Source organism: Macrotis lagotis, chromosome X (genome assembly GCF_037893015.1).
Source record: "Macrotis lagotis isolate mMagLag1 chromosome X, bilby.v1.9.chrom.fasta, whole genome shotgun sequence".
Lineage (NCBI taxonomy): Eukaryota > Metazoa > Chordata > Mammalia > Peramelemorphia > Peramelidae > Macrotis > Macrotis lagotis.
The window spans coordinates 219,803,877-219,828,301 of NC_133666.1; the positions used below are offsets into that span (position 1 = coordinate 219,803,877).

At 32.6% G+C, this 24,425-nt stretch overlaps 1 protein-coding gene across 4 annotated transcripts in view; it reads left to right on the forward strand.

Annotated features, from left to right (window-relative positions):
* The window catches only part of KIAA0825 (KIAA0825 ortholog), a 547,976-nt gene that overhangs the window by 165,498 nt on the left and 358,053 nt on the right, over positions 1–24,425 (forward strand). For all 4 annotated transcript variants that reach the window (XM_074206876.1, XM_074206877.1, XM_074206875.1 and 1 more), the window contains 4 exons: positions 4,387–4,652; positions 6,969–7,119; positions 19,295–19,485; positions 21,791–21,973. In XM_074206876.1, the coding sequence (XP_074062977.1) occupies positions 4,387–4,652; positions 6,969–7,119; positions 19,295–19,485; positions 21,791–21,973 (791 nt within the window). The remainder of the gene's footprint in view (positions 1–4,386; positions 4,653–6,968; positions 7,120–19,294; positions 19,486–21,790; positions 21,974–24,425) is intronic.

The window sequence follows — 24,425 nt, forward strand, 5'->3', positions numbered from 1 at the left end:
TTGAACTAAGAAAAAACTTGATTCAGTTGCTTCTCATGGACTCAATTATACTTTTAAAAATTGTCCAGAGGTTTTGATGTATACTAATTTTGATATAATCCCAAAAAAAGCCTAATTGAGGTAGGTCAGTTGGCAAGAGGATCTCCTCTACTGATCCACCAGTCTGATAAACTGGTCATTCAGAAACTATTGTATGCATAATGCAAAGTATTTGCCTTATTAAAATTAAAAAATTTTAAATTAATTATTCATAATTCATAAAACTAATTCAGTAATTTTCAAATGATGTAAGTTTTTTGTAAGTTTGTAGCATTATATTTCTGAAGTTATTAAAGTTATTAAAACATCACTAAGAGTGTATGATTTACTACTTCATGTCTATGTGATTTATTTGGTGGTGGTACTTCTTTTCTGCTTGCAAATGGTAACTACCCCACATTTAAAGGGAAAGATTCATGTGTTTCTTTGATAAAAAAAAAAAAACTTTTTTCCCATCCCCACATCCTTTCCTATCCTCACTGATATGGTGAGTCCCCATGGTATGAAAGGACTTGAAGTAGGGATCAGGAATTTAAGAGATACCTGGCTTAAATATCTTAGAATGTGGTTTACCTCTTACAAAAGGACATTGATGATAAATCAGGTAAACATATATCGGTGATATCAGTCAAGTAAACATATATTGGTGATATCATTCTGAAAGTGGACATAGGAAAATATTTAGTAGAAAATTAGACTTGGGACTAAGTGGAAGAGTCCAAATACTTATCTACTATTCAGAAACTGCATATACATGCATATATATATGTGTATATATATATATATATATATATATTATAAACATTACTTTCCAGAAGAGAGTTAGAAGATGCCGGACACAGGGAGTACTAAACAGCACAGAAATAAATGAAATGATTATATTTTGATAGACAAGAGGCAGGTGGTAACTAATATGGGAACCATTTCAGAGTCAACAATTCACATGTGTGTGTGTGTGTGTGTGTGTGTGTAAGTATTTAGATTTATTGACTAAAGTAAAAGCCAAAAGCAATGCCAAAGCAGAAGACATGATAAAGATGAGAAATACTAACTAAAACTAACTATGTCAACTCAAAATGGACTATTTAAATGAGATGTTAGTGCTCAAAAATGGAAAATGGATAAAAGTAATAGACTCTGATAATTACTATTTCTTAGAAAAATTAAACAAAAAAGGAGCCTAGAAATTGCTTCATCCAATAAACACTATATTTCTTTGTAAGTTTTTCCCAATGCTTAATTAGTAATAATAGTGTATTGATATTTTATTTATGTATAGCACTTCTCCCCTCTGGTGAACTCTGGTTCACTGTGGGTAGAGGAGACAGGAAAGGAGCAATGGGAACCTTTATTTCAGGTTGGTCCTACCCCTAAGTCTTCTAAGGTTGTGCATGCTCACAAATCTTACAATATGAATAGAGTTAGAGATGGGAAAGAAAATCAACTCATGACCTGAAGTGAGGTACGAATCAATCGGCATGAAAACTTTGGGGAAAAGGAAATATAAGGATAAAAGAAGGATGGAGAGGTATAGGAGGAGGCTTTTTCCATATCAGGGCCTAAACTCAGGTCTACTGCCCTTCTCTACTAGCTGATGAGCAAGGAGCTCCAGAAACCCATTGGAAGATCCAGTTAGCAACAGAGCAGTGATCAAAAAAAAAAAAACATCCAGATGTGCCTTTGCTCTCAAGTTAACTTGATTAATTGGACTAAGTGGAATAGCATTAGACATATTTGCTAAATCATGGTGATTATCTCTGTTGGAAGCAGTGAAGTGTCTCAATGGATAGAGTCCTAAGCCTGAATTCAGGAAGATCCAAGTTCAAATTCAGCCTCAGACACTTGCTAGGGATGTGACCCTGGACAATTCACTTCACCCTGTTTGCCTCAGTTTCCTCATTTATAAAATGAGTTGGAGAAGGAAATGACAAACTATTTCTATATCTTTGAAAACGCCAAATGGTATCATGAAAAGTCCTGACTGAACCTGCACAGCATTAAAGACTACCTCATGATTTCTCTCTCATTATACCCAGTTTGGATCAATGTATACCATGGAAACAATGTAAAGACTGACAAATTGCCTTCTGTGTGGGGGGGAAGTAAGATTAGGGGAAAAATTGTAAAACTCAAAATAAATAAAATCTTAAAAAAAATAAAATGCAATCTCAAAAAAAAAGACTATCTCTATTCCCACTCCAATATAATGATATGGACCTAACTTTGTCAATTCCACATTAATCCTAATAATTATATGTTCCACTTACCAGCAAAGAATACTTGGGGGAAATACAGTTCTCTGTGACCTGGATACTTCTGTGCTCTGGTGCTGGTCTTTCTTTGGATCTTATTAGTCTGGGGAGATTTATCTATATATAGTCTGTTGACTTGATTCCTTATACCAGAGAAATTCACCTTTCCCTCTTTGAGTCAATCAGGCAAATATGGCTTGATGACATACAGTTCTTTACAACAGTACATAAAATCATACATATGATTAATACATATAACATGATTAATCAAATCATTTATATTCAGCAAAGCACCATCTGCACTGTGTCTAAATGTGATTTGAGTGAGATTTGAGATTCCAAAGTACAGTGCAAAGAAGGGAAGATCACCATGACATAGAGCTGGGAGAGACAGGTGAAGACAAACCTAGAGAAAGCCAACCAAGCTCTGCCTTACTGAGAGAAACATAATAAGGAGAAGGGTGGTCAGAGAGGATGGAAGCCAATGAGATCCATCTGGTGTCACTGGTGGAAAAGGGGAAGAGGGCAGCTGGTTTTTTGTAGCTTTTATAACTGGGTCAGGCAAACCCAGACCCCAAGACTTTGGAGAGAGAAAGATCTGGTGTGCAGATCAGGGTTTATGCTGAGAATGCCAGGGGTCTTGCAGGGCTCGTTCATAATGAGTCTCCCAGGCAGCAGGATAGGGTGCTTTTAGCCTTTGTTGCAGGCCTTACTTTGTCTGACTGAGAGGTGATTTAGGGACTTTGAGACTCCTCTCAAGTTCTTCATTTAGAAGGGAGGGAGACTACTGAAGTTCTCATGGCAATCCAGGTTTCTTCCAAGTCAAGACATCCCTAAACCATTTTGTTATCATTTCCTGAAACCTGGAAGATTTCCAGGCCCACAGCTAATTTTGGTTTTATATTTTAATTTTACTTATCAATATTCTGAAAACATAACAAATGCCAAATAAAATGGATATTTCTATATACAAAGTAGAACAGAAAAATATTATTATAAACAAATGTGTGAATTGCTTTTCCCTTTCAATTTAAATGTGGACAAGTTGTTTAATCTTTTTCAGTGACTCTTTGTGACCCTTTTTTTTAGGATTTTCTTGGCAGAGATACAGATGTGGTTTTTTCTATTTCAATGACTTGCCCAGGGTCACATAAGTAGTAAATGTCTGAAGCTGAACTTGAACTTGAACTTCCTGATTAGGGGCTTCACACTGTGTCTGCTGCACCACCCATCTTCCCCCTAATATAGATATAATAAAGATAAATATAATAACATGTAATATAAAACTCTCAAAGCTGTCCTAGTTGTCTGTTTCCTTCTGACCTTTCTCCTTTTCTATTCATTCAGGAATCACAATTCAGATGCTCTCCCATGAACTGCTTCTAGCTAGCAAGTTTTCCTAGTTCTGTGCTGTTTACACATGCTCTGTAGGAGGCAGTGTTTAATCAGTTGAAAGAATTGAGGACCTGGGATACCTCTGCCTTGCTTTTCCAGGGCTCAACATTGTTACTGGCTGTAATCTGTCTTTGAATTGACTGTTAGCATGGTCAACTCATCCAGTAATTCCAAGTCATTCCTCACAGTTTATATATCACTAATGGGGCAGTGGAGTAGAGTGGGAGGGGAGGCCCTGGCCCTGAAAGAGACTCTTCCCATGCCAGTCATTCCTCTCTGAAATAGAAGTTTCTCTTCACCAGAGTTTCAAAGCTGATTTAGTCATATGATACTTATTGCCTGAAACAATTTCCTCTCCCATTCTTCATCTCTTTTCTTATTTCAAGTATTGTGGATGCACCCATGTTTTTAAGGAACTTTATGGACCAAGTTAGGGGTGTTATGGCTCCTTTTTTTTCTTTTCTTTCTGGGGAAAACAGTGAAAATGGATTTACTTATGGAGAAATATTGTTTGGCAGTTCATCCTTTGAAATAAAAGCTTTAACCTCTTCTTACTGAGGTTTAAATCACTGTAAAACTGAGTCAATATATTTGTTTTCAAAGCCAAATTCTTTATTGAGGAATTTGGCAATAATGTTAATCAGTTACCCAGTGTTGACAGAACACAAATAACTCAATGCTCCATTTATTTCTCTCCTAGTTTTGTTCTGACATCATGGAAGAACTTGACATGATGCTTCCCCTAGCTCTCGCATGCAGGGATGGTTCATTTCAGGAAATTAGAGCAAACTTTGTGGAGGCCTGTTGCAAAGTCGCAACAGCTGTCCTAGCTAGGTTGGAAGAGAGAAGCAAGGAAGTTCCTTCCAAAATACCCTTGCAAAATTTATATACTCTTCTTGCTACAGCAATATTTGTCGTTCAGCATTTTATGCACTATGATGATTTGATGAAAGAAACAAGTAAGAAGTAAGTATCTTTTAAAGTTAATAATGTAAAAATTTTATTTCATCTTCTGATATTACAGTTCCATGAGAACATCTCAGTTAATAATCACTCCAGTAATTTTTAAAGACCTAAACAAAAGAAATGGAATATATGAAACAATATATTTTTTAGAAGTTTTCCTATAGGACTCTGTACATTCTTTAAATAAATTCACAGGACAGTTGGAAAGTTGTTTTCTTGTTTTTTTTTAATGAATGTCTGATAAAGAAAGAAATACATAGAATTTGAAAAAGGAATTTTGCATAAGGGAATGAAATTTATACCTGTAAAGTGTTTTGTTAGCCTAGTGATTCAAGTTTATATAGAAAGTTAATTTGAACCTGTTATATAGTCATATACTAGAATAGCAATGTAATATAATAAAATAGAATAGAAAATGCAATATAATAAAAATATTATCTCTGATATTTGAAGATTGATATTAATTTTTTTTGTTAGTAGTAGAATGAAAATTTTATTTATTTGGGTAATTTTCTACTTATGGTTTTCTAAAAGTTAATTTGTAAGTTTGAGAAGTCAGCTTTGGTAGTGAATGTATTTTTGATGGGAGAGAGATTGGAGAGGATGGAAGAAGAAGAATTTCTCATCCACTATCCATCCATTTCCATCTTACCATCACTAATCTTGGCATCACAACTTCTGCCCAGCATTGGGTTGAATGAAAGAGGTAAGAATGAGCAAAGACCACAGCACAGTCTCAGGAAGACAGTGGCAGCAAAATCCCAAGTAGCAGTAGGAAGAAAGGAAGGGGAGATGTGGAGGCAACTTGTTATTCCTGGTTAGTTATTTTAACATTTTAGTCATCCATAAATCAATGACTGCCTGTATTTTTTATAGAGAAAAAAAAACAAAAAGCCAGAGATAACTAGAAATTTCGATGGCTGGGGTGAATACCACAAAATAAGCTCCAGGATAAAGAACATGAAAGATACCCTTAAATCAATTTTTAAGACAAATTCAACTTAGGAGATGGAGGCAAATCTCAGAACATAAGCCCCTGTTAGAGAAAAAACCCTGAGACACAACCTTATGGAAAAGAGATGGAGATCCCTAAAATGCTGGCAAGTTCCCTGACAAAGAAGCTTCCACTAGAATGGCAATCAATGTAGGCCTGGGTCTTCTGAGATATTGCTGTAGGAGAAAGCTTCCTATCTTCACTTTCTTTTTTGGTAACTGGATTAGTACAAATGCTCCCAGCTCCCTTAAATTTCAGTGCAAAGTGTCATTTACTAGTCCTCTGCTTATGCTGCTTCTTACTATAAAGGAAAAGGATGTAAAAAGAAATAGCTGAAAAGGAAATATTTATTAAAAAAAATTTATTTAATTTTATTTCTACAAATTCTCAGATATATTGATTCATAATTGAATTCATTTTCTTCATTGTGTCAAAAATCACTTTTTATTGAATTTTAAAAGCAGTTTATAAGATACTAGCTACATAATTAAAAATTGAAAGTTTAAAAAGTATATGATGAGAGAACAGGGTATTTTTGTAAGAGTTACTACTGAAGAATGCGTATTTTTTCTGTAGTGGACTATAATAGAGTGTCCAAAGGAAGGATCATTTTGATAGTGGAGGGTCTTGTGTGCATTTCATTAAAGGATCAATAAAAGGAATTGGGAATTTTTAACGTGGAGAAGATAAGACTCAGGGATAGAATAACTTTTCAAATATTTAAAGATTAGTAAGACAGAAGTATAAGACCTTTTTTCTATTAGCTACCGATGAAATAAACAGGAGCAATGGGTGCAAGTTGCAAAGAAGCAAGTTTGGTTTTGCAGTCTGGAAAACTTTTCTAATAATTAAAGCTTTTCAGAAGTGGAGTGAATTATCTTAGTAAGTAGTGAGTTTCACATCTTTGGAGGTTTTCAAGAGAAGGTTGAATGAGCTTTGGTCAGGAGTATTATAGTGAAAGCTGGATTATATAGTTGTTGAAATTCCTTCCAACTATGAAATTCGATGTCAGTTTCTCAGATAATGTACTGATCTTTAAAAAAGACTTACAGTGAATAGTTTTATTTATGAATGACCTATTGACAATGAAATTTATCTAATGTTAAAGAGTATATTTGTAGAATATGAGATGTACTGTTTTCAAAGAATTGGAAAAACAAAGACCAGCTTTTTATTTTTTTAAGTGAACCTATGGACTCTAGCATTGGGAGGAAATGAATGATTGATATATAATAATCAAAGCCATTTGTAGTTCTGAAGATTGATACCTCCTACTGCACAGGCCTTAAATCTCTGTCTCTTTGATCATTTCCTTTAAACAGACCTCTGTTTCTGGTGCCTGTCCAACGATATCAGGAACTCATCAGCACTCTCCAGTTTCAAGTTACGGACTACTGCGTCAGAGTTTGTGCTACAAGCATTTTACAGGATGCAGAGAGCCATCACTGGGATGACTACAAAGCTTTTTATGAGGTGCGAAGTTAAGTTTACTATTCCTCCTTTTTATACAAATATGTTTGACTGCCTACCTGCTTTCTGACTAATTAAAAACATAATATTGGTATTACTTTAACACAAGGACTGTTAGAATAATATTTTTAAATATTGGATTTATACTTAGATAAACATAGTTTCTAAAATTATGGAATAATTAGACATAAGTACTCTCCTTCTGCTTAAAATAAAAATATCTTAATTTGAGCTAGAATACTGCAATACTTTATAGCAAGAAGGAAAATAATTGAATGCAGAGAAAAAGATGATGCCAAGACAAATGCAACATTCATATTTTCTGAGGTGGTGCTGATGATAGGAAATGTTTCAATTTTTTTCTTGTTTTTCCCCCCGTCTGCTCAGTATGTGTTCAAGATATGTGAACATATATATATATATATATATATATATATATATATATATATATATACATATATATATATACACATATATTTAGAGAGAGAGAGATAGTGTTTGTCCATCTAACTTTATATCATAGTCTAGACAATAGGCATTTTTATCCACTTGGTTTTTCTTGTACAATTAATCATTGGCTATATATTACAGAGTATTCTCGCCCACTTTGCACTTCCTGTTGCCCTTCTGTTGACCCTTCAGCCTTTGTTTTGGGGAACTGTGGTATTCCTTGACATGACACAATAAGTTTTTTAATAGACCATTATTTTTAAGGAGAAGGTTGGGATCACATTAGAAGTTGCTAGCAAGTGGTTTCACTAAAGCTACCCTCTGTTGTTTAATTCTATGTGCAGTTCACTGTCCATGCACAATGTCTTCGCATTGTTCACCTTAGTGCTGATCACAGTTGAGAGGCCATGTGATATTAGGATGGCAGGAAAGCCTGATTTCAAATCCTACCTTAAACTAAATTCTAACTGCATGACTCTGGACAAGTCACACAACTTCTGTTTCCTCACTCCTAAAATTCAGATTAATAAAGCACCACAGAACTGTCATGAGGCTCAAAGGAGATCATCTCAAGTGTTTTTCAAACCTTAAAAGACTATATTAAATACCAACTACTAATATTGTAGTTTTTATTAATAATTCTTATTGTTCTAATTACTTTTTTCTTGTCTTTGGCTAGAAACAATCCTGAGACAAGACATTGTGCTAATATTGTTATTATCCTCCTATTACAGCTGCAGTGATGTGTTAAGTTTCTATCATTACCATGCAAAGTCTAAATTGATCACCCAGGTCGGACTCCTTGAGGATAACCTGATCCAGAATTAGTATCATAAATGCCCCCATTTTAATAAAGAAACCTGTATAACTCAGCTATTTTTGAGACCCCTTTGTTGTCATTTTATTGACTGACCTCATGCTAATGTCTCCTATAGATAGCTTGTTGATTTTCACTCTTGGATGTTAGTTACTCCATAGACTTCATTCAGAGGTAAACCACTTTAAGTTATATTCAACAAATCCAAAGACTGTACTTATTTTTAGCCTTTACTATTGATCAGTAAGGGATGTCTTCTTGTGCCATAAGTATTTCAGTAGGTATTTGGATTTTCCTTGTGTTGGACTTCTTGTAACTGTGCAGCCTATCAGAATTTTTCCACATTATCCTTCCTTAGGGGTTCTCTCTCCTCTAAATTATTTGTTTCTCAAGCCTTAGTAAATAAAGTTATGATTAGGGTTAAAAGGTTTATTTTTTCCCTTTCACTCTGACTCCTTGATTTACCTTATTCTTTTGGTATTTGCTTTTGTTGCTGATTAAAGGGACCTTAGCTATCATAGAATTTCTTCTATACTTTTTGTGAGGCACCTGAGCTCTCAGCATGCTGAAAGGGGAGGAATACTTCCTACTTTCTTCCTCCCTCCTCCTTTTGAGTATTCATGATTTTATTTCAATTTGCTCTTCCCAGAGATGGAATTTTCTTTTAAAACAATGGCAGCCCAAAATGGCAGCTACTGCTAACTTGAAAGTAAAAGTCAGATAACTCACAGTTTTCTTTTTTTCTTTTTTTAATGTATTTTTATTAAAGATATTATTTGAGTTTTACATTTTCCCCCAATCTTGCTTCCCTCCCCCTCCCCCCCCACAGAGGGCACTCTGTCAGTCTTTACTTTGTTTCCATGTTGTACCTTGATCCAAATTGGGTGTGATGGGAGAGAAATCATATCCTTAAAGAGAAGAGAAGTCTAAGAGGTAACAAGATCAGACAATAAGATATCTGGTTTTTTTCCTAAATTAAAGGGAATAGTCCTTGTACTTTGTTCAAACTCCACACCTCCTTATCTGGATACAGATGGTATTCTCCTTTGCAGACAGCCCAAAATTGTTCCTGATTGTTGCCCTGATGGAATGAGCAAGTCCTTCAAGGTTGAACATCACTCCCATGTTGCTGTTAGGGTGTACAGTGTTTTTCTGGTTCTGCTCATCTCACTCATCATCAGTTCATGAAAATCCCTCCAGGTTTCCCTGAAATCCCATCCCTCCTGGTTTCTAATAGAACAATAGTGTTCCATGACATACATATACCACAGTTTGCTAAGCCATTCCCCAATTGAAGGACATTTACTTGATTTCCAATTCTTTGCCACCACAAACAGGGCTGCTATAAATATTTTTGTATAAGTAATGTTTTACCCTTTTTCCTCATCTCTTCAGGGTATAGACCCAGTAGTGGTATTGCTGGGTCAAAGGGTATGCACATTTTTGTTGCCTTTGGGCATAGTTCCAAATAGCTCTCCAGAAGTGTTGGATGAGTTCACAGCTCCACCAACAGTGAAATAGTGTCCCAGATTTCCCACATCCCTTCCAACAATGATCATTATCCTTCCTGATCATACTGGCCAATCTGAGAGGTGTGAGGTGGTACCTCAGAGAAGCTTTAATTTGCATTTCTCTAATAATTAATGATTTAGAGCATTTTTTCATATGGCTATAGATTACTTTGATCTCCTCATCTGTAAATTGCCTTTGTATATCATTTGACCATTTGTCAACTCACAGTTTTCTTGTGCCTCAGAAGGAATCTGACCTCAAGTATTATTTTCTATTTCCTTCTTCTGTTCTATACTCAATTAAAATATATAATTCATTTTAGCCAGTTTATATTGAGAAATCTGAACTAGATTTTTAGAATTTCAATGTTGTTTCTTTTCTGGGTTTGGCTTCCCAGTCTCATTGTTAACTAATAATCCTACTAGCTTAACTAATCTTAGCTAATTAAAATAATTCAACTAAGGAAATAACATTTACAGAAATGACAATATTAAAGGCAGCCACAGTCATATACTGATAAAAGAAGAAAGGGAGAAAGATATCCTTTTTATTTATAGCTCCGGGACTAAGACAGGAAAAAAATGCAGGTTTTGTACCACACATAGTTCATTTCTGTCATTCTCATTTTCTTGGCTTCAGACTGCCTTGAGTTGCTTGTTGACCTTCCAGCTACCTTCTATGACATTTCTTTCCCCCTTGCTTGCTTCTTTGAATCTCACTGACTTGACTTATATTCCATCTTTCTAACAAGCTAGTCTCTCTACCTCAAAGTCAACATCAGTGGCTCTTTGGGTAGTTTGACAAATTGTCAAATTCAAAATTCTCTGGAAGCTTAGGAATTCTGAAAAGAATTCTATCTCACTATATACATGTTTGATGCTTTGCTCTATGTCTGAGCATTTTAACTAAACTCAAAAAAGTGAGCTATATTCAATTTTCTGAATTCCATTCTGCATGTTTATTTACCTGGAAACAACATGTTGGCTCAATTTTCTTTCCAAAATGGTTTATCTTGCTTGTAATATTTCTCTTTGCAACTTTATCTTCCGTTTTTAGAACTCTCTCTCTCCCCCAGTTCCCATCTATTTTCTTGTATTATTAACACCACAATGTGTGTGTGTTTGAGCCATTTGTTGTCTACAAAAAGTTCTGATAACAGTGATGTTTCTGTGATACTTGATCTCCCCCCATCTCACCTCCATTATTGTCTCTTTTTATGGCAGAGCCCAGTTATGAAAAGAATATGTTCCTTATTCTAATGTTTTCCTTTCTATCCCTCCTTTTCTTTCCTCTCATAAAACCAACAAATCAAAACAAACCACACTTATGTCCTAAATTTCTTCTTCTTCTTTATTTCTGTTTATCCTTGAAAATAAATGAATGAAGTTCTAAAGACATTATTTCTTCTCCTTATGTTAGAAAAATATTACTCATTATTTTATCCCTGTTGCTATCTCCTGTATTTGTATTTCAAATATTCTGCTCATTTTGTCCTTTATATGTGGAATGCTTGACTTTCCTCTATTCTTTTATAGTGGGTAAAGAGTACTTATTGCCAGACTTGTGATACACAATTATATGGACAGTCTAAAGAAATGTATATGTACATCAGTCCTTCAGGATAAATTACTATTGGGTGTGTCTTTTTATTTTGCCTTTTGGTATGTCATATTCCAGGATTTCCTTTCCTTGATTGTGATTGAAACATACTCTCTGTGATCTTTGTTGTAGTCTACTGTACTTTTTGTTTCTGACTGCTTACAGTATTTTTTCTTTGACCTCGAACACTCAGATTTTGGCTATGACATTTCTGAGTCTTTTCAAACAGTTTAGGATCTCTTTTGGGAATGACCAGTGGATTATTTATACTTTTACTTTGTTCTTTGGTTTGAATAGTTTGGGGCAATTTTGTTTTATGATTTCTTGATACTGAGATCCATACATTTTTCTTCAAGTATATTTTTAGGAAGCCCAATGTTTATTAAATTGTCTTTCCTTGATTTGTTCTGAGTTATTTTTTTTAGGTTTTTGCAAGGCAAACGGGGTTAAGTGGCTTGCCCAAGGCCACACAGCTAGGTAATTATTAAGTGTCTGAGACAGGAGTTGAACCCATGTACTCCTGCTCCAGGGCTGGTGCTTTATCCACTACACTACCTAGCCGCCCCTCTGAGTTATTTTTGATAGTAGATATATCTCACATGATTTAATTTGGGGGAGGGGGATTTTTTGACTGTTGAAATATTTCTTATTGTCTCATGTTTTGTGTGCTCCATTTCATTTTTTTTCGAGGTAGCCATTTATTCAGTAAAATTTTCTACTTTTAAAAACTAAAATATTTAATCCTTGAATTTTTTCTCAAGTGTTCTTAACTTCATATTTAGCTAATTTTTTGGATTGACTTTTAGAGTCCCCATGGCTTAAAGACTTCTTTTAAGCTCAAAATTACATTCTGAATTCCACAACCCATTTGCTAACTTTTCAAAGCAATGCTTAATGTTTAGTTTAGAATTAGTGCTATTAAGGGAAAAAAACTTGCTTAGGTTCTTTCATATTGCCTTCTTTGCTTGAAGTCTTCCAATGTCTTTCCACAGGTCTTTAGTAATTCTCCTCAAGCTGCTTCTGCTAATTATATATGTATGCCAAGGTGTTTTATACCTGTCTTTAGGTATATTATCTTTCCCTCTCTGGTCTTTAACATGACAGTAACTACAACATGTTCTATTGTGTGAAGTATATGTAATGTTTTAATACTTCATTAAATATCATGGGAGAACCCATGTTTGCTTGATGGTTAATAGTAGATACTGTTTTTGAAAATTACTTTTTAAATTACTTTGTTTTGCCTAGTTGATCTATTAGTCTTATTCATATCATTATTAATGAAAATGAAAGATATTGTTATTATTGTTATTCTCATATGTCTATTTAGAATGCCCTTGATAAATGTATAGATTACTTTCACACATATTCTGTTAAGGTTCTGAAGTAAAAGCATGTGAATCAGTTTTATCTTTTTAAAATTTAAAATCAGGCCACCAATCTCATTAACATAGGAGACTACTAGCTAGGAAACTTCCTCTACCAATGCATATTCAACATTTTCTGTGGAATTAAAAGTCTTAGAGAGTTGCCTAGACCACCTAAAAGTCAAATAATTTGCCCAGGTTCATACAGTCAATATGTAGCAGAAGACTTGAACTCAGGTCTCCTTCCTTTTTTTTTAGTTTTTTTTTTTTTTTGCAAGGCATTGGGGTTGAATGACTTGCCCACAGTCACACAGCTAGGTAATTATTAAATGTCTGAGGTCGAATTTGAACTCAGGTCCTCCTGACTTCAGGGCTGGTGCTCTATCCACTGAGCCACCTAGTTGCCCCTCAAGTCTTCTTGATGCCAAGGCCAACTGATTATCAGCTTTCCTCAGTTTTCTCTCATTAATATTATTTTAACATTATTTTAATAAATTTTAGAGGCAATAATTAAGTCCAAGATTTTTTGCAAGCCTTCTGCATTCTTCCTTCTTTCAATGCTTTGAGAATCAACCATTCATTGCTCTCAAAATTGTAATACCTTGATTTTATATATATATATACACATATATATATGTGTATATATATATATATATATATATATATATATATATATATATATTTGTCTAACTTTATCTTCCCAGCTTTATTTTTTTAGTGACACTTGTACTTCTCTTGTAACACAGTAGGGGACCTGTGTCATGTTAAAGAGTTGTATTGTCATTGATGGATAAAAGAGTAATATATTATGAGATCCTCCAGATCTTCCTTTTTACACATGTTATTGAGCTGATTCAATCCCTAGAACATTTCAGAGATTCTTATGAGGTCCATAATCTCTCAAAGTGGGTAAAGAGTGCTTATTGTCAAACCTGTGATACACAATTATATGGACAGTGTAAATAAATGTATATGTATAATCTCTTTTTCTCTCTGCATGTAGGGGAGATATACATATATATTATGAATTTCTATATTATATATAATATATGTATTATGTATGTATTAAATGAGTTTATATGTATTATAAATTGCTAATAGTAAGTTGAGCTTAGATAAGTGGGGGAAGAGAGAGGGCTAGATTGTAGATTATTGACCAACTTGAATTATTCCAAATCTCCCTGAGATGAAGGCCCATCTTTTAAATGCTAATATTCAATTGATGCTGAAAGTCATGGAAGATGATAATCTCAAAGTATTAAAATTAATTAGCATTCAGAAGTCATATATAGATGTTTCTATCAGTCTGTAACACAAATGAATAAGGAGTGATGGAGACAAGTTTTATTTAAAAGTTTTTTAAAATGTGATTGAAAAATAATACAGGTTCTCCATGTAGCAATAAAGAGTGATAATAACAGTTGTTTAGTCCACCTGGTGTCTGTAATGTCAAGAGAAAACAAGGGAAGTCTTGGAATGAGAAGTGGAGTTCCTTTGTGGGAACTTTTAAGGTACATGAATAAAAATCATACAAGATGGTCATGCATACAAGATCAGAGATCCATCTAAGTATGTTGATGTTTTGGGAAGCATTGAGATACAGAGTGAAAAGAACCAATGGAATCTAGATTAAGAGGAACTCATTTCCTAGCTCTGTTTTTTTTATAACAGTTGTGCCTTTGAGTAACTTTCCCTGCCTTTAGTTTTCTCATATGTAAAATGAAAGTTGGAATAAATGGTTTCTGAGATTCCTTAAAACTTCCAATCTATGGTGCCCTGTTAGTTTCTGAAGAAACAAAGTTGAAGGTCCCCCAAGAGAAAGTAGAGAGGTGTATGGTTCTTGGAAGTAGATGACAAAACATTCCTAATCAACTTCCATGAGAGAAAGCTATATAAAAGATGATTGATATGTGACTAAAAAAGTTGAACTGGTCATAACTGATAGTAAATTTATTTTGCCTTTCTGTTATTCATACAATAAAAGTAGAATTAGAGGATGTCCTTACAAATTGGGTCAACTCTATCTGGATGGTTTATGGGAAACCATGTACAGAAATCACATAGACTTGGAGGAGTGTGTATAAAGTATAATTTTCAATTTTGGAGGGTAGAGAGCAGCAATGATATGACAGGTCAAAGTATCAAAATATTTATTTTGATAAACATGATTAATTATTTTTTATTTTTCTTATTCATTTTTCCTCTTTTTCTAAAGTATTGTGAATTAGTTCATGGTTATGGTTTATGTCTTGAACTCTCAAATTTATTCTTAAATTAAACACTAAGTGATTCCCAGTGCAGCAAAACCTATGACCAATTACAATTATTCATTATCCAGATTTCATTTTTCCCCCTTTTAAACTCCATTGATAATAGATGGATTATATTATTTGAAATTCCTTGAAGTTGATTTCAGGTATGTCTTTCAGGTTTGTGTTATCTCAACTGAAGAATTAAAAAAAAATTCCCAGCTATGTAAAATCTTGAGTAGTTTTTGTACTTAACCTTTTCCTCCAGATCTGGATATCCTAATTTTTGTTTTTGTCAATTGTCATGAGAACTTGGAGCAAGGTAAATGGTGTATATTAAACCAATCAGGAACTTTGACACATTAATTCCATTGTAAATTCATACAATAAAATGACTTAATTATGTAAAATACTTTTAAGTGCTACATAAATATCACGTATTGTTATTGTAATGTTCATTTCCATGTAGGATAGTTGTTAGCACAAGACTAGTCAATAAAGAAAAGGAAAAGTAGATTTAGAAAACACCTATTTCTTTTGAATCATTCTTTCTCTTCTTCAGTAGCCCTTCCCAGATAGTTTTAGCAACATCAGTTCTACTTTTGCCCTACATCACATACTTCTAAAAGCTTTACATAGAGGACTAGTGAGGGAGAGATTGGCGACATACCATCAAACAGCTGGAAGCTGGAGATAAGAATGGAGACATTGGGCCTTTTCCTGTATTGGCAGTCTCACAAATTCTTCAATTTTGTTTCAGGCAAACTGAAAGTTTGGAATGTGATTATTGCATTTTTCTAACTGTAAATATGTCAAAGAGAAAATTATTCATACTATATGATATTCTCAAGACCATATATATTCAATACTATTTAATTGGTCAGCTCTAAATGCTTCTTTAAATGTAATTTGGGTGCAGAGAATAGCTTCATAGAATGACATAAACAATAAGTGGATTTTCAGGCCCTATTATTGAAGCTACCAAGTAGTTTAAAAAAACAAATTACCATGTAACATGCAGCTTTTAGATCTTATGATATAGGCTCTAGTTTAGAAGACAGAAATAACAAGATAGTTACTCTGTGATTACATGGTACAGTAGCTTCCATATACTTACATGGTCAGTAGTTACAATTTAATTGCAGAGCTAGTGCATTGTTATTTATGCTCTGAAAAATAAAGTGATCCTGCTTTTCTATACACCGAAAATAAAAACCTTCTAAAAATAGTGTTGGGTTTTAAATGTTTTGACATCTGGTGTATCTGACATGATTTTTTTTCTCATTTACTTCCCCCTTTCCTTCTCCTATTATTCCAACTGATTTGTAAAACAGAAGTAGTAAAATATTCTAGTAGGGTTGACTTGAAAGAGAAGAAGATAGCATCCTCATGACTAGAGGCATGATAATGATCTCAGGAAACAGATTTCCATATAGACAGAACAGGACTGAGACAATAAATTAATTTACAGTACCTAAAACAATATGTTCCCATGGTTTTGTGCTATCAATTGAACCCTAACTTTATTACTTCCATAAAACAGTTTTTTCCCCAAAAAACTGTTAGGGTGTGAAAACCTAAAGGTTCAGTATCTCACTGATTAAGTACTGGTTGTATTCAGAGTACATTTTAAAAATCAAGCTTTTACCACGGTTCACATCTGCCGCAAATTTGGGGAACTTATGTTTTCCAATAGTTAAAGAATAACAAATTGTCTGTTCAAAGATAATACTGAGTGGCTTATGTAATAAAGCCCAGCTGCTTGTTTCCTCATATATAATCTAAATAAAAGCTCACATCTGCTCACATTATACTGAGTCTGCAAAAATAACAGATGTTTACCAGTAGAATAGTTTTGAAATTACAACAAATAAAGAAACAGGTCAGAAAAAATGAATGCATCATATTTTGTCTTTAATGAAAACACTGTTGCTTCTGCTGTAACAGTACACATTTTGAAAAGCCTTGTTAGAAAGATTGCCAGTTTAGGATCATTTGAAGTAAAAAGAAAGTATTTTATACAAGTATAAGCAATAAGAATGTGGTGGATCATAAAAAAAAACAAACATTTGATTCCTTTTCTTTTTCAAATGAAATTCAGCTGTGAGAAGATCTATAAGGCACATTTATGTCCATTGAACTTATGCATAGTTACATAGCCATCTGCATATAAATATCACTTCTATACCATGTGATAATCATAATTCAATTTGTATGCATTTAAAATACTCAGAAAATATAAAACTTGAGGGGATATTTTTATAGTACAAATCTTAATAAAGTTGATTTTCTCATATGTGTTAGGACTTAAAATCATAAGAGCCAAGGTGTTATAAGCTTACAGTATTTACTCCAGGAATGGTGATATGAACATAATCAAATTGCCACTAAAGTGTACTTTATGGCAGTGTCACACACTCTGTGTCCTGAAGAACAAGACCCCCCCCAATACGAGATAATCAAATGCTAAGAACTTTTTTTAAAATTCGTATTTAATCTTTTTTTAAAAAACTAAACATTGAACATTTAATAAATTTCCTTAATTATTTACACTTAAATTAATTTAACTGCATAATGTATCATGGAATTCTTAGTTGTTCCATCAAAATCCCTATCAGAATTCTTTCTCTATTCATTTCATATATATGATTGTATATTTCATATATGATTCTTCATATCATTATAATTGGTATTTTCTTCATTCTTTTAGTCCTGTTTGTATTTCTCTTTTTCAGGTTTATTTATATTTAGTTTGTACTTTTAAAAACATGCTGGTTTATCATTGGACATAAAAGAAAATATGAGGCACTGTCATGGGCCTACTTCAACCTAATTTTTTAAGCTTATGCCTTTGTCTAGTTAGAGAACTAATTTAGTCATTAACTAGAAAAGAAGTGATTTGAAGTTCTGACTCTAGATTGAAGTTCTCTTAGAGTGAAACTGGTGGCAAAGATGTTTCCTGTGGGAATAACAATGTATCTTTGCCTTCAAAATTCACAGAATCAATACAAACCATAATTATATACAAACGGTTTTAGTAATCAAAAGCTAATATACATTAACTTTATTACATTTTTATTACATTTATTATATGTGTCTACTTATGGAACTGTAAATTCAAAATTAACAAATTATGATTGCAACAAATATTTTACTCTATAGAGAGAAAATATAATGTTTTATTTTGATGGTATTTTTACATGCAAAGGATGCCATCAGAAGAAAATTTTCTCTGCCAACCAATATAGAAACATTATTATATTCCAGACTATTTATATTTCATAATATAGAAATATATCAAATAATCTTGGGATCTGGTTTGACCAAAAGGTCAGTTTAATCTATGAGATTAACTAATTAATGATTTTTTAAAAGATAATTGGAGCCATTTTCTTATTTCTCTCTTTTTCTCATGTGCCATTGCTACTTACAGAGTTTCCCTTGAAATCAGAGGAGGCTTTGTTCAGAGATTTGCAGAGGTGGGGGAAAAGAAGAAAAATTTGATTGCTGAATCTATAAAGTACTCTTAAAATGCTAAGTAATAAAAATAAAACATCTGCCTAGAAGTCTTATAAATTATACGATTTTTAGTGTCTTTTTTCTGGTATTATTAAAATGTCATACGTGAAATAGCTTAATGTATTCTTCAAAAGTTTCCCAACCCCTTTGGATACTTTCATAGCTGTAAGAATGTAGTTGCAAGATTATTTTTACTCCTGCCCTTTCATCATAATTGGGCAATTTGAAACATTCATAAAATTCTGTCAGTAATAATAATAGTTGTAGAGAAATATACATATTTAAGTAATTTAAATAATTTGAATCATGTTTTTAGAAGATACAGCAACTATCTTAAGCTAGCATGACTAGTGTAGCAACTACAAAGCAGATAGTTTTAAAGTAAATTTTAAACAATAGGTCAGGAGTAGGTTAATTAAGGGTATGGTGGGTTAAATACTTGTGGTTTGGCTTTATGATAGAATAGTTGGTTTTGTAATTGAAAAAGAACATATGTTTCTTTGTCAATAAGATGTTTGACATCTTGTCAAGAATCTTTCTTGGTCTTTTAGTGTCTCAAACTCTTCAGCTATTTCCTTTCAGCCTGAACTAATAAGATTCACAGGAACTAAGCTGACATTTTGGAAAATGTGATTCTATTGTTTTAATGTGTGTGATTTTGCCAGGGGGAAAGATGCTCATTCTCTATCCAGATGTGGCATTATTTCTGTTCTGCTCTCCATCATGATTTGTGGACTGTTCTACCCCCCAAGTTAGCCCAAGAGATTCTCATAGATGTATTGGAGAAATCTTTGGATCTGCTGGCCTCCAGATATTCTCAGGCCCATCCCAGTTATAGAAGAACTCCACAGATAAGGTAATTGAAATGTTATTTCTAGGTACTTTATTTTAAATAAATGGGTTGTCTTTATTTTATGTTAGTCATAATTTAATTCAGATTCATCTAACAATAACTATATTCCTATTTTAAATGTTTATGACTCTTAAAAGGGTACCAGGTAAATGTCCTCAGAGAGTTAAAGGGAAATGTGAAGCATTCCTAATAACTGTGTTTTGAGAACTTTAAAATACAGTTGTACAATAAATTAAGGAAATTCTTTTTTGAATAATGGTGATCCTTAGCTCATTCAAAGTTACTGCCTTCTTTCCTTGTTTCCCTTAATCTCTTATCCCTTTGTATTCTTTCTTTCTTTCTTTCTTTCTTTCTTTCTTTCTTTTCTTTCTTTCTTTCTTTCCTTTCTTTCTTTCTTTCTTTCTTTCTTTCTCTTTTTTCTTTCTCTTTCCTTCCTTCTCTTTCTTTTTTTCCCTTTCTTCTCTTTCTTAGTTCTTATTTTGTATTTTAATACAAAATTTATTTAAATAAGGATTATTTCTACACAATGCAATGTCAAGGAAGATTGGGGCAACAGTAATTATGTATTAATGATGTTAACTTTGAGGTAAGTTAGTAATTATATATATATATATATATTAACTAGTGTAACTAGTGTCCTACACAACACTTTTGTGTAAAGCGATCTTGTTTTTAAAATATTCTGCTTTATATAATTAATCCATATCTTTCACATGTGTAAAATTTCAATTATCTTTTGGAATACCTGGATTCTTTTACAAAGATGAAGGAGCTTTTTTTTCCAAGCAGGAATTATCATTTCTTAATCATTTTCTTCCAAAGTGTGTTATAGTTTTCAGGGTGAGTAGGCCTGGTATCATCTTTTCATAAATACAATATTTTATACAAGCTGTTTAAAATTACTGAATAAAATTAAAAATTACCTGTTGAAGAGCAAAATGAAAAAAATTTCTATCATTAAGGTGATTTAATCCTAAATCACTTGACTAAAAAGATGTGTAGCTATTAATTCATAGCATATTCAATAAAAGTAAATTCACAGGAAGTATGAAATGCATTTAATTGCTTAACTATACTATTCAGGTGATTGGTTTCTGCTGGTAGTCAAACATTGTTCAAAACCAGACATTTCCCTTCTCTTTGTAATTTAATCTAATATTTTCATTTTAAAAGTTACTTCAAGTCACCTTTAGTAGATGGGTCACATTCCTTGGACATCTATCTAATTCAGTTCAATTCAAATCAATTCAATTAAACAAACATGATGGTGGTGGTATCTATTATCTGTATAACACTAAACTGAAATTAAGGTTTTGTGGTGAATAATTTAAATTATGTATTACCTTTACCCCTATTTTACTCATTTAATTAATTAGCAAAACCTATATACAAACTACATTTGAATCTACTCAAGTATAGTTAGTCTTGATGGTCTTTATACAGTCTATGTCTTCTTTGACTTTTTATAAATACTTATCTTGTTCCATAATGGCCAAAGATATTTAGACACTTTCCAATTAAGTTGAAGCCGTAAGGCAAGATTTTCCAAAATACCTGAGCTGACCAAATATTTCTTTTTTTCTCCCTTCTATCTTCTCATTTCTACTTCATCTTCTATCTTTTACTTCTTTAACTTTCTATCAAAAAATGAAGAAATAGAAAATTCAAATTTAAAAGTTAAATGGGGTACACAAGATTCATTTACATAGCAAAATAACTTTAAATCAAACACATTGAGGTAATGTATATCTGTGAATTTTTAGCTAAAATCAAAAGCAGGAAAACAAAGAAAAAGGGAAATAAGTGAATACTATAAGTATGTCATTGCATATTTCATTTTTTTGTAACCAATACAATTAAAATCAGAAAATTCTTCAAGTACTGGATCCTGTGTCTTTCTCTATATCTTGATATTGGGTAGGGTCATCTTTTTAACATCTCTATTTTTGACTGCCTCTTGCTTTCAACTTAATCTCAAGTGACTTTCTTTTCCCTTTATTTTTAAAACCGTATCTCATTTTTTTCACTGATACTGCAAACTAAGTATGACTCACAGGTAAGGTAGATCTACACTTCTGAAATGCTTTCTACTTCTGGGTCTCACTTTTAACAAGAATGTTATTAATGCCCCACAAAAGAGGCAAGAAGCTTTAGTTGCATTGTTTAATCTTTTTTGTCATTTATTATTGATAGATCATGTTAAATCTTCTATATACAGGCATTTTTATTCCTCATTCAATATTTGGATGACATTGCAAATGTCAAGGTCAAAAAATTAATTTTAATATTATCTCTTTATTTTCTGTAGATTTGATGTTACTGCAATTTTAATATCTATCGAGGAAATGCTTTGGTCAATTTGTAGATCAGTGCAAGAACTTTTGAATCCTCATGAATGTATAAATGAAAAGATCTTGAAAATTCATACCCACTGCAATAATCTCTTTACAACAATGATCATTTTGACATCACCATTAAGAGAATTATATAAGTAAGTATGACACTCATTATTTTGAGATAGCATGTTTTATATAAATAATTCTTCTTCATAGGATTACAGACTTAGAGCTGGACAGAACCTCAGACACCAAGTTCAACTGCTTCATTTTATAGATGAGGAAATGTCTTAGAAGGGATTTGAACCTAGGCCTTCCTGACTCAGGGTTCAAAGTCTTATCCACTATCTCTTAATGTATTTTTCCTTTTAGCATAAAGGAATGAAAAGAGCACAGGACTATGAATTAGAAGATTTCTAGTTCAAGATACACCAATAATTAGCCATATGACCTTAGATAATCATCTAACTTCATGTTCCTCATCCATAGTATGAAGATAATACTACCCTTTCTATCTCATAGAGTTATTGTGAGGATAAAATGAAATTTCATGTGGGAAAAGCATTTTGAAAGCTAAAAATCACCTATACAATGTGAAATGTAATCACTACCTCGATTATGAAAATATATGATGTACTTTCATTAGGGTTCTAAAGGGATGTTGTTTGGTAGCATGAAGATGAATTCATGTTTATGAGAATTTTGAAGCTTCAAAGAAATTATGAATTACTATGAAAATCTGATTATTTTATTAATTTTAATATGTTCTAAAAGGTGGCTATAGGTGTTATAATTAAAGAATTGGACTCCTGCTTCAGTTAAGTACCTCCTTAATGTAATGATGTTTATAGTAGAATATTAGCAAGCATAGAAAAGCTTCAAAACAAATTTTGAGTTAAACCCCTTTCTCCATGCCCACTCCCATTGCCCATCAATCAAATGGTATCTTCCTCTGTGTATTTATTTTTTGTGTTATTAAGAAATTCTCATAGCATTGCCTTTACTTTGGAGAAATCAGATCTACTAATATGTCTCTTTTTAAGTCACTGGGTAGGATGAAGTAAAAATAATTGTTTTCACAGAATCTTCAATTCAAGACTTTTTTGTGTTAGAAATTCCAAAAGTAATTAACAATCTTTATTTCAATTTCCCTATAATTTTCACCCACTCTTTGGCTTTTAGCAAATTAGCTGCATACAGATTGTTCTCTCTGTCAGCCTTAGGTTGAAGACTAATTTTAGAAGAGGAAAATTCAGAAAGGGATAAGAAATAGTGAAATAAATTGCATGAACTTTAGATTTTATAATTTCATAATCATGAAAATCCCAGGGTTTGAGATCTATAATATATACTAGTAAATTAATCTGAATTACCAGATTAGTAATTCTTCAAATACTGGGTCCTATGTCTTTCTTTCTCTATATATCTTGATATTGGGTAGGGTCATCTTTTTTTTAGCATCTCTTTAAGTATTTTTGACTGCCTCTTGCTCTCAACTTAATCTCAAGTGACTTTCTTGAGATTATTGAAATGAAATGAAATGAAAAAATTTCCCTCCTAACTTTCCATTGAGTCAGTTGATCTAAGAGTCAGACTCTAAAAATCAAGAATAAAGTTGGTAAATTTCATGGACTAGTCATGGTGAGCAATATTGAATTTCATGGTTTGTCACAGATTAATAGGAAAATACTAAAACAATGTATCTGTATAACAGATAAGTAATTATCAAAGATTGTATGTTTTTAAGATTAAAGACTATATTCATGATTGTTAATTTGTAGTCTTTTAATATTTCTTTACAACTTTGATATCTGGTTTTTTTTTTCTGCAGTGGGCTATAAACTCATTCAACAAATTTAAATAACTAATTTCTGCCAAGAATATTTGTACTTTCTACATGAGTTGATATTGATTTTCCTTGATATTAAGTTCAAATAGAGTACTTTGTAGCATGAAAATCTACAACAAAGTATGGAGGAGCAAATTTTTCTGTTAAATTAATCCAAGAAAATCCAATTTTTTAAAAAAAAACAGACAAGCAAAATGGTCAAATCAAGCACCAAAAGGAATAAAATTCTGGAGATGCCATAAACACACACACACACACACACACACACACACACACACATACATTCGAGGAATGTACTTAGGTGTGTTCGTGTATGTTTAAATGTGTATGTATTTATATGCATGCATTTATCTGCATGCATCTAAATATCTATAAATAATGCTCTGTGTCAAAACAATTTCTACATTATTTCAAAGCTTCCATATTTCTCATTGGTGAATGATCACTCCAGAATTTCTAATATTCTCTCTCTCTCTCTCTCTCTCTCTCTCTCTCTCTCTCTCTCTCTCTCTCTCTCTCTTTCTGACTCCTCCCCCAGTCCTTCCCATTTATTTTGTTGTAATCATTGTATATATTTATTTCCTGGTTTTTTGTACTTCACTCTGTATCAGCTAATATGTTTTCTCATGCTTTTCTGAATTTTTCTTTTTCATTGCTTCTTATGGTAAAGAAGCAATTCCATTACATTAATACACTAGTATTTTAGTCATTTCCCAAGTTTGGTAGTCATTTACTTTGTTTTTGCTTCTTTACTGCCA